This window comes from Cebus imitator, unplaced genomic scaffold (assembly GCF_001604975.1).
Source record: "Cebus imitator isolate Cc_AM_T3 unplaced genomic scaffold, Cebus_imitator-1.0 Scaffold8, whole genome shotgun sequence".
In the NCBI taxonomy this organism is placed as follows: Eukaryota; Metazoa; Chordata; class Mammalia; order Primates; family Cebidae; genus Cebus; species Cebus imitator.
In genome coordinates, this window is record NW_016107323.1 from 2,409,770 (window position 1) to 2,421,590 (window position 11,821).

The window sequence follows — 11,821 nt, forward strand, 5'->3', positions numbered from 1 at the left end:
AGAGGTTTTCTAGCTGGTTGTGGTGGCGCGTGCCTGTAGTCCCAACTACTCAGGAGGCTAAGGTGGGAGGATCACTTGAGCCTCAGGAGTTTGAGACCAGTCTAGGCAACATAGTGAGACTCCATCGCTACAGAAACAAAAAAAATATATGTTAGCCAGGTGCAGAGGTGTGCACCTGGTGGTCTCACCTACTAGGGAGACTGAGGTGGGAGCGTCACTTGAGCCTGAGAGGTTGAGGCTGCAGTGAGCTACAATTGTGCCACTGCTGTCCAGCCTAGGCTACAGAGCAAGACCCTGTCTCAGAAAAAAACAAAACAATAATTAGAAATAAATAAATAAATAGAAGGTTTTTCTAAGATGGTATTTGAGGTTATGATTAAAAAATATTTCACTCTTACATTTTTTCAAATGTTGCGTTACTTTCCACACAGTTTTCAATTGTGTATATGATGAGAAATAAAACATTGTCTTGATACCAGAGAAGGCACCTTATCGATAGGTTTTCAGTCATACTTACTCTGGAAAAATGAGCTTATCATATAAGTTTATTCTTTAGAGTAGTGGCTTGTGTATAACGAGAAAATGGAACACTGCTCAGTAAAATTAATGTAAATACTTTAGCACTGGCTTCCTCCAGCACTCTTTGGACTCCAGAAATCAGTCTTCCTTTCTAAGATTGGCTCTGGGCACAGCTGTAGAGCAGACATGTTTCGACCAAACCTCAGCTCTTGGTTCCTGTCGCTTCCCTTGCGTCTTCCTTCCCCTTTCTCTTGTCTAATGGACTTAATGTCTAGCACAGGTGCCCTAGCAAGAGCAGGTTTTGTCTCGATGTGCCATGTGCTTGTTTCTAGATTACCCCCCATCCCTTGGTAATTTGGGCTAGTTTCTCTTCCCCTGCATCAGCTCCAGCTTTTGATTCCATGGTTGTGAAACTGGAGAAGTCCTGATAAGCCTCAATCCTTGGGGCCAAGGCGGAAGAGGTGGGACAGAAACTGGTAGAATTCACCTGTTACTTTTTGATTTTTGATGATTTGGTTTTGTGGCACCTGATCCCTTATCTCTTCTAACTCTGCATTTTGGCTCTCTTGATATAAGCCTTATTCTCAAGGTTTCTTCCGCATTTATAGTAGATTAAGGGATACTCTTGTTGTCCCCAAGTTGCTTCTCTCCCATTTTCCAGGTTTTAGTGCCTTGGCTTGTGGGTTTCTGGGCATTGCCTCCTGAAGTATGCCCCCTGCCCCAGGAGGCTATTATTTAGAAGTGGATTACTACTAGCTGGGCTCAGTGGCTCACGCCCATAATCCCAGCACTTTGGGAGGCTGAGGTGGGCAGATTACTTGGGGTCAGGAGTTCAAGACCAGCCTGGCCAACATGGTGAGCCCCGTCTCTACTAAAAATGCAAAAATTGGCCAGGCATGGTGGTGTATGCCTGTAGTCCCAGCTGCTTGGGAGGCTGAGGCAGGAGAATTGCTTGAACCCGGGAGGTGGAGGTTGCAGTGAACTGAGATTGTGCCACTGCATTCCAGCCAGGGCGACAAAACCAGACCCCTTCTCAAAATAAATAAATAAATAAAAATTACTATTGTACTATGAGAGATTTATTCTGGTTGCTGTATGTCCACTTGCTGCTTTTCTAAGGGAGCAAGATTATGGGTAAACTGAGTTCGTAGAGAGATGTGGACCAATTAACTCCCAAAGAGTGTGATCAAGTGTAGCAGGACAGTTTGACCTCTTTTCTAGTTTCATCCGCTGTGAATTGTCCTCATCTTCACTTTGTTTATCTCCAGCACAGAATAATTCAGTCTCCAGGCCCTGCTCTCTAAGGGAAGATTCTGGAGGGTGAAGTCATCTCATTCCTTGCTCTTACTGATCTGCATTAGGACTGCAGAAACTAGGGCCATGCTGCCTCCTTCAAAGGACCTTCTGGGCCCTATCAGTGGCTACTGTTCTCACAAGGCTGGGGAGGGTGTGGCTCTGTGTTCTGTTCTCCCTCCTCATTTCTTTCTCTGGTTTGGGGGACAAATTTTGCAGTCTACCAGCAAACACAGCTGCAGGCCATGCAGTAGTCACTGTCCTACAACCGGAGCTGCAGTGACCAGAAAAGAAAATAATCATGTCCTTGGTGAGCAACAGAGTGCCAGGATGGTCTCGATCTCTGGACCTTGTGATCCGTCTGCCTCAGCCTCCCAAAGTGCTGGGATTACAGGCATGAGCCACTGCGCCCAGCCAGAGTGACAGTCTTAAACATGGGAATGTGTATACAAAGGCAGGCTTTACAACGTATTAGAAGGTTTAGAAGTGTGGCCATTGTATAAGGCTTTATAGGTGGTGTTTTTTAAGATTTGGCATTATATCCGAACCTTAATTTATTATCCAATAAATATAGCAAGTACATTATCATTTAGTGCCAGTTGTATGTGTAAGGTTGTTGATTAATTTTATGATGGAGAACATAGATTGAGTTTTAAGATAATTGAATAATTAATAAGAGAAAGTAAATGACTATTTTCTTACATTTGGGAAAGTGAAAATCTATTTTAAGACTTTGAATAGATCCTTAAGCACAGTTAGGCAAAAGGAGAAAGAATTAAAATAAACAGGTATGTAAATGGATGTGAAAAGAACAGTCATGGCAGGAAATGTGTGTCATAAGCTACCAGTTACATACAGGTTCAAGTGATTTCATGATAAAGTTAATCACTCAGGACCAAAGTAAACAGTTCTGATAATCTTGAACAAGTTTGTCATCATCATTTCTCCATTATCTGTATGAAAAGATTATAAATCCATTTTAATTAAAACTAGTGAACAACACTTTCTTATACCACATCAATAAGCATAACACCATTAGTATGACTTTGACACTTTTGAATTAAAAAATGATCCAGCATTAACAAGAGGTAAATGAAGCTGATAACTATCTGGTCAGTTTAGGTTATATGCTCAGTCTGGATAAATTAGGTCTCAACATGGATTTTGCACTCTCTTCCAGTATTAGCTGTTCATGGCCAGCATTTACCAGATAATTGTCAAATCTACACTTTCCTTCTTCATAGACTTGGACTTACTGGCTGTTGCAATAAAGCAAAAATCCCATGCACATATATAGTCACATTGGAAATATTCACAACTTTTAAGTGGGTAAAATCATAGTTAGACCATCTCTGAATAGAAGAGTCAATGATGTTTAGATGTTTCCAGTCTGCTTTCTTCTCAACTGAAGCCCCTTAGCGTTACAAGTTGAGTTTAACCAGACACATTGGATACATTAGAATCTTGTTGAATTTTTTTTTTCTTTCAGAAAAGCAACTAATGTATGCTAACTAGTGCTTCAAGGAAAGCATCCTGATTCTCTTAGAAATATGTCAAAAAATTCATGTAGAATATGGACTCCTCTTTTTTTTTTTGAGACCAAGTATCTGTCTGTTGCTCAGGCTGGAATGTAATGGCATGATCTCGGCTCACTGCAACCTCTGCCTCCTGCGTTCAAGCGATTCTCTTGCCTCAACCTGAGTAGCTGGGACTACAGGGGTGCACCACCAGGCCCCAGCTAAGTTTTGTATTTTTAGTAGAGACAGGGTTTCACCATGTTGACCAGGCTGGTCTCGAACTCCTGACCTCAGGTGATCTGCCTGCCTCAGTCTCCCAAAGTGCTGGGATTACAGGCATGAGCCACCGCGCCCGGCCTGAACTCCTAATTCAAGGAAAGAATCTGTGCATTTTAAGCAGTGATCCCCTCTAAAAGTGTCCTTATAAACATTTCTCCCTCTCTTTGCATAGATCATTATGAAATGGCTTATGTTTTTAGATAAAAAGAAATCAAATAGTCATTAACTGTTTTTGCACTGAAGAAGTCTTTCTGTACCTATAGTTGTGCCACTGAACTGGCATAAAAGATCTTAAATCATGTATTAGGATTGGAAGAGACCTGAGGGGTCATCTGGTCAACCAGCTTATTTTACAAATGACACACAGGGTGGCAGCTCACCCACAGCCTGTCTGCCAGACAGGGAGTGGGTGGCATACACAAGATGAGAACTCAGGCTTCTTTCCAATTTCAGCTGCCCTCAGTTTTCCATTCATTTGGCAGTTGTGCATTTTGGCACTTGCTGGATTCACACATTTTGGTTTGTAGAAAATTACCAAGTTTTAATGTATGAACGATTGAGGTGAAGGCAGAATATTGTCACAGAAACACTTGATGGGTAGTTTCGCTCCTCTGCTTAAGTCTGATGGAAACACTTGAAATCAAATTGCCTTTAACTCAGTAGTTCCTTTTTCTTAGAACCAAAAATGAAGTCCCCAACTATATAACCAAGTGTCTCATAGCCAATGTTTCTGACCTTTTAGAACAGAAGAATCCATAACAGAAGATGACAAGAGGAGGTATGTTTGGTGTTGCAGCTGGCTTTAGTTTGAATGGTTTTGGCCATACCTCATGGATTTCATACACTGTAGCACATTCCCAATAGCACAGATTCCACCAGGAAAACTGTGGCACGGAGAATACAGGTAGGGGCATATGGTCTGAAAAAGAACTTGCCTAGGATTCATCATCTTGGCTCATTCCAAGCAAACTTGGTTTTTGTCCTGTGCATGTGGCGTGTGCTAATTTTTATCCTGTGACCTTTGGGTGTGCTCTTCCTCCTAAATGGACGGCTTCCCTTCATTCTCTCAGCCTCCCCTTCCTCCTCCTCCTCTGATTCACTGCACTCCACCCTCATTTCTCTCTAGCTCTCCCTACCCTCATTTTGTATCTTCCTATTAGTAAGATATCTTTGTGTGTCCATAATGCCTAATATCATACCACGTTGACTACTCTGAATTTATTTTTTTGATACAGAGTCTCGCTCTGTTGCCCAGCATGGAGTGCAGTGGCACGATCTCAGCTCACTGCAACCTCTGTCTTCTGGGTTCAAGCAATTCTGCCTGAGCCTCCCGAGTAGCTGGGATTACAGGCCTGTGCCACCACACCTGGCTAATTTTCGTACTTTTTTTAAGTAGAGACGGGGCTTCGCCATGTTGGCCAGGCTGGTCTCAAATTCCTGACCTCAGGCCATCCACCTGCCTTGGCCTCCCAGAGTGCTGGGATTACAGGTGTGAGCCATCTGAATTCTTGATAAATGTTAACTGTGACACATCACTCTACTGATATTTAGTACTATACAAAATTATAGCATCCCAAATTCTTTTCTTCTTTCTCATTTCAAGTAAAATATCTACAAATTCTAACTCAATACACGTTTCTTTAAAAAAAAAAAAAAAACTTCTTTTTAACAGGGGAAACCAATTATATTCCCAGGGGCAATAATACTCTGAATTCCACTTTGAAAAATCATGACTTATTTTAATAATTATATAATTGTTTGGAGTACTTCATGCTTCTGTTGCTTCCTGTAAATAGATAGTACTATTGAAATTGGTCTGATTTCTTTTTATTAAGAAACTATGGGGGAGTATATGTTGGCCTACCATCTGAAGCTGTCAATATGGCGTCCAGTCAAACAAAGACAGTTCGGAAAAGTAAGTGAAATCATGTGCTATTGATTTTCCCTAATTATTTATTTTTATGTATTATGAAAAAACATGAAATTTATATTTTGGCTTACTTGTCTCGACCTGTGTATCAGCTGCAGTGAACCATGTGCAAGTACCATCTATTCATTGTAATCATTGGTTGAAATGACCACCCACATGGTAAGAAGAATTCCAGAGCAAAATTTAGCTTTTGTTTGTGGTTATGCTCTATATTTTTAATTTCTAGTTAATTTCAGTGATGATCAGGTATGGAAATGCAAGCAAATATTTATGTAAGTTTATGGAGTTTTCATAGAACAGAAAGGTAAATTTCTGTAATATAAGATGATTGACTGATAAGCAGTCTGCTGTTTAAAGGAAAATAATTGCCTGTTGCGTAATTAAATGAAATGAGGTTCTATTTTCTGAGTTTTAATAGTTAGCAATTGTGGGACTGATGAAGTTCTTTTGACTAATAGGCACCTTTTGATAGATAGCTTCTTGCTCAAGTCAATTTTTAAGTGAGGCTCAGGGTAAACAATGCTGATCTACAAAACCACTATACAGTGTATTGTCAGATGTGTAGTTTTAAATGACTGTTAATATATTCACTTTATACACAAGGCTGTATTACATTATTTTTAACATACTGTGTTTGTTCCTCATTGTTCTTTCTGTACTTTGTGATTTAGGCTAGCAAATACATGTATGTCATTACTATGTGCAGTTCTATAGAAAACTAGAATATGCTCTTTATAATCTGAACATTTAACTTTTCTTAATTTTCTCTTTAAGATTAGAAGAAAATAACCTCATGACTCAAGAATCAAGAGGTGCTGTATATTTTTCTAAATAATTCTATATATTTAGACTTGTTGATGAATGGACTGTAAATATTTTTTGCTCTATATTTCTAAGAAATCTTGCACTTTACAAGTTAAAGGATAGGTCTCATCCTGTGGAATTGAGTGTGTTTTATTGCAAAGAGGTAAATAATTAGATTAATTTTCTTTTCAGCTACTTTCTTTCATTTCATTTTGTTAAAAATAAAACTTTAGTAAGAGCCACCTAAGTGTCTACCTAAAACATTGAGATCTCACCGTTTTTCATTGCAAAAAATCTTTGAGGGCCTAGGACTTGAGAAATGACAGAGACCGGAGAGGCTAGAACTGGGAATTAGATTAGAATCAATATTAAGTGGTCCTAGCCAGTGGTTAATATACAGAGAGGAGTTGTGTCAGTACCAAAACTCCAGTAGAGATGGGCAATCAATCAATTAAATGCCAAACAATATTGATTCTAATCTAACTGAACAGAGATGTAGTTATGCAGGAAGGAATAGTAAGAATCAGGGAATAAGTTAACAGATTGGTTTTACAAAACTTGTTCAGTATGGACATAGCAAAGAGCTAGGAGTTAGAATTATAATAAGGCAAACAAGAACAAGGACAAGAGAAAAATAGCTTTCATGTATTAACTACCCTGCATACCAGTCTCTAAAAGACGTGGAGCAGCGTTTCCATACAGGCAAAGAATCTTAGTTCACTGAGTCCAACAGGGGTCTAACAACACATTCAATGCTGGGCACCCCATTGCATTTTAGTCTGCTGAATGATACCCAACTTCTTTTGAAGCCTCCAGTGATTAGGAATGTCCTCTTTCCTGCGAGAGCCCATTCTCTTCTGGAAGTCAGGCAGCCTTGGTTTTGAATTCAGGCTGTCATTTACTAGCTGGGCAGTTTCCTTCCCCTTTATGACCTCAGTTTTGTTATCTGAAAAATGGAACCAAGGCTTAGACTGAAGAGTTGTTGTTAAGATTAAATATGAAATAAATGGTAGCATCTGCTATCATCATCATTGTCATCACCACCATCATCATCACCATACTTTTTAATAACCAGAATCTAACCACTGGCAGACCAAAAGCATGACTGATTTGATACTGAACCATCTTCTTACCCAGGGCCAGTACTGGAGTTCTGTTTGGGATGGGGTAGGATTACAGACTAATTTCACAGGTAGAGACAAACAAGCTTTCCTGCTAGGGAAAGAAGACACAGAAACTGTTACCAATTTCTTCCTGACAAGAACTAGAGCAATCTTTGGGTAGATAGCTACTTCTTTGAAGATTTTCTCAAGGCAGCATTGTGGAGGTTTTTCCCGTAGTACCCACAAACACAGAGTGTTCGGTTTCTTTTTGAGAAGTCACTGGAGATTTTCTATTTCTAGTATTTTTAACATAGCTCTAGCCCTCCATAGTTTTCTGGGTTCCCTAATAGTTTTCTCCTGTGCTGAAGTACTTCTATTATTTGTATCAAATAGAAAAGCTGAGTCAAGACCAAAAATAAACTGTCATTGACCCTCCTGGAAACAGAATGCACTTCAAAACGCATAGGAATAGAGGGGAAAGAGGTGCTGTCTAGATAGCTATCAAGAGACTGGGTAGCTCTGCTATCAACACAAACCTAAGATGAGTCCCTTAACTTCCCTCAGCTTCTCTCAATCAGTTTTCTCATGGGAGTGTTAGACACGATGACTGCTCACCCTTGTGGGTGGATCTGAAGTTTGCCGCTAACGCTTTAGCAATAGTCCTGGCGAGCAAGCCCATCTAACTTTAGGCAGCTAGCTAAAACATTTCTTACTGTTCGTGGCTATAAATTTATTTTATTGCCATCCCTCTTCTCAATTTTCCCTTCTTTTTTAAAAAAATTCTTATATTCTTTTATTCTGCGTTGCATCCAAACATTGTTTTACTACATTGTTTTACTTTGATCATTCATCTCCATAAAATTTGAATTGCTAAATAAGGCCTAGTCCCTAGATACTATTCCCTCCATACCTTACAAAATGGCAGCTTACAGAGCTTTTAGTTACTATATCCCAGGAAGTATATGCTCCATAGAGGTAGCCAATATTCAGAAGCTACATTTTCTTATACTGCCCAAGTGATCATGAATAACCAAAACATGTGAAATGTTAAAATTATTTATGGTCAGAAATACGAGGATAAATCCCAGGAATGCAAACACAGGAGAAAAAAATAAGTGTAGAATTCATTCTGTATCACCTGGTAATAGTTGCTATAGTCCATTTTCAAGGCAGATTCCTAGGTTTTTAATGCTTGTAATGAAAACCTTTATGAGAGGACTTTGATTTTGAGAAATGCCGTGTGGAACTCTGCTGGTTTGTAAAATGAGTGTAATCCAAATCTTCACCATCTGTCATGTTGGGTGGTGGTAGCCGTGCTGGCCTTTCATTCTTAGAACAGTGAGGTTCATCACTTTTTTTTGACTTTGAGTGTGCTGCTTTAGCTGTTTTCCCCATTCTTTAACTCTTTCTTTTTTTCCTATTACCCTTACATTTTATTTATTTATTTATTTATTTATTTATTATTTGTTTTTAAATTTTACTTTAAGTTCTGGGATACATGTGCTGAATGTGTGGGTTTGTTACATAGGTATACATGTGTCATGGTGGTTTGCTGCATCTATCAACCTGTCACCTAGGTTTTAAGCCCAACATGCATTAGATATTTGTCCTAATGCTCTCCCTCCCCTTCCCCTCACCCCCCGGCAGGCCCCAGTGTGTGATGTTCCCCTCCTTGTGTCCTTGTGTCCTTGTGTTCTCACTGTTCAGCTCCCACTTATGAGTGAGAACATGCAGTGTTTAAGTCTCTCTCTAAACAATCAGTTTGATCCTGGCTTTTCTGTAGCCTCCTTTGAATTATCTGAAAAGTTTTCTAAGTTGATAGGCTGTGCATTTTCCATAGATGCTGAGCATCCATGGTGGTGCTTATCTGTGACATGTCTGAACTCATGGCTTTCTAGGCTTTAGTTCTTGGGCAGAAATCCTGATGCAAAGACTATTCTTTAGGAAAGAGATGTTTCATGGAAAGGATTGGAGACACTTTCATTGTTGCTTGTTTTTTACCTAACACGTAGACTCTCTTTGAACTAGATTCATGCAATGACCAAAGTTCAAAGCTGGTTTGGTTTTGTTGATTTTGAAACAAATTGAGGAATGATTTCAGAATCCCTTAAAATTACTTATGTCAGGATGCAAATGTGTAGTTTCTTCTGCAGATGACCCTATGGTGAAAGTTATGCCCACTTAGATGTGCAGAGTACTTACAGCACAGAGGGGCTTAAGTGATGGTTCTCAGATGACAATGGATGAACTGGCTGCATCAGAATCTCCTGGGGGAGTGCCATGTAATGTGGAGGGCTAGGCTCTCCCAGGAGGTTTGGACCAAGTAGGGAAGGGATAGAATTGTGGCCAGTCTCTCTTTTTAGTTTGGATGATGTTAACATACATGCAGCTAGGTTTGGGCATTGCTTATCAAGATATATTTTAGGGCCGGGCGTGGTGGCTCACGCCTGTAATCCCAGCACTTTGGGAGGCCGAGGCGGGTGGATCACAAGGTCAAGAGATCGAGACCATCCTGGTCAACATGGTGAAACCCCGTCTCTACTAAAAATACAAAAAATCAGGTGGGCATGGTGGCACGTGCCTGTAATCCCAGGTACTCAGGAGGCTGAGGCAGGAGAATTGCCTGAACCCAGGAGGCGGAGGCTGCGGTGAGCCGAGATCACGCCATTGCACTCCAGCCTGGGTAATGAGAGCGAAACTCCGTCTCAAAAAAAAAAAAAAAGATATATTTTAAAGTTTGCAAGTCTCTTTTCTTACCCATCTTTGGCTCTTTATATAATTATCATCAGTGCTTACCTCTATAGCGGCCATGTAAGTCTTAAATTAATATTGGGTAAATATTAAACGTGCTTTATTTAAAGTCAGTAAATAACTTGTAGGCTTAAGGCTAATATATTTTTTGACCTAAGTTGTACCTTTGCTCACTCTTTTCTCCTCTTCTGTTGTCTCTGTAGCTTGCTCATCAATTTGGAAGGAATTTGGCTCCGTGGGACATTGCAATGCACACAGACATTTCCAAGGAAATTCTAAGCAGTCACCCTTCCCTCTTTCGTTCCCCCAAATCTTAAGTGTGTACGTAAAACACTGGGTACATGTTGTTATGGTACTAGAAGGGAATTGGTTAGACAGTACACTTGTTGTTGGAACTTTCTGTGGCCACGTACGAAAGACAAGTTAACGAACTGTCATGGAGGCTGTTGTTGCCCAGCCAGGGCTGCTGCATTTTGATAACATTTCCACCCTGGCCACTCAGCACAATTCATGGAGGTCATGGCTTTTCGCTGATACTTTTTTGATAGTTTTTATATAACAAAATCCTTATTCTATTTATAACAAGATGATAAGGCACTATAAATGAATGACCTAAAATAATATATTTGTCTGTTATCTTTCGCTATTTCTACTTCATGTTAATTTTTAGCTGTAAAATTGGTAAATGGATTCTTACAACTATCTCATTCAGTTTTTTACTATTTGGTTTTCAAATTTCATTTAAATGTCAGAAATTTCCTTTTTAGGAACAGTGTATTTCATTGCAATATTAAAAATAAACTCAAATTGGCATGCCATAGGCACATGCTGATTACATTTTTATTTTCTTTCGTGAAAGGCACATGCAACTACAAGTACTTCATAGCCACTGGGTTGCTCATTCTACATCACAGCATCTCATCATGTTAATTCTGTAACTGTTTTCAAGGACTTGGATTGTTAGTGGGCTACCTGGAAAGTTCTTAATTTGATAATGACTTGTGTATGTACTTAGTATTGCAATGTAAGTTACTCAATTTACCAATTTATTTCAACAATTAAAACATTTTTATCCCTCTTCACCTATATTTCTTAATTATTTTTCAAAAGAACACTAAAGAAGTCATACATGGTATTGTGATGTATAGATACATTATATACATATATATATATATATAAAGTCAATAATGTATAAGTACATTACTATGATAAAACAGTTTTTCATAAGAAGAAAGGCATTATCGTATATATTTGGTCCATATGACAACCACAGGGACATCAAATTTATTAAAAATGTCAAAGCTAAGAATTACTAAGAAATTATCCCAATACACTCATTCCTGTCTCATATCCACAAGTCCATAATGGTATTTATGTGGAATATCAGCAGTTTGTCCTATTAAGGATGACAGATAGATTGACTTTTTTTTTTTTTTTTTTTTTTTTTTTTTTTTTTTTTTTTTTTTTTTTTTTTTTTTTTTTTTTTTTTTTTTGAGATGGAGCCTTGCTCTCTTGCCCAGGCTGCAGTACAGTGGCATGATCTTGGCTTACTGTAACCTCTGCCTCCATGGTTCAAAGATTCTCCTGCCTTAGCCTCCCAAGTAGTGGGACTACAGGTATGCACC

The 11,821-nt window shown here is 39.1% G+C and overlaps 1 protein-coding gene across 1 annotated transcript in view; it reads left to right on the forward strand.

The window, feature by feature from the left end:
- The window catches only part of CUNH12orf75 (chromosome unknown C12orf75 homolog), a 37,898-nt gene extending 26,620 nt beyond the window's left edge, over nucleotides 1-11,278 (forward strand). Inside the window, exons 3-6 of the mRNA XM_017540675.1 lie at nucleotides 4,351-4,386; nucleotides 5,444-5,523; nucleotides 6,313-6,350; nucleotides 10,400-11,278. Of these exons, the coding sequence (XP_017396164.1) occupies nucleotides 4,351-4,386; nucleotides 5,444-5,523; nucleotides 6,313-6,317 (121 nt within the window). The 3' untranslated portion in view covers nucleotides 6,318-6,350; nucleotides 10,400-11,278. The remainder of the gene's footprint in view (nucleotides 1-4,350; nucleotides 4,387-5,443; nucleotides 5,524-6,312; nucleotides 6,351-10,399) is intronic.
- The last annotated feature ends 543 nt before the right edge of the window (nucleotides 11,279-11,821 follow it).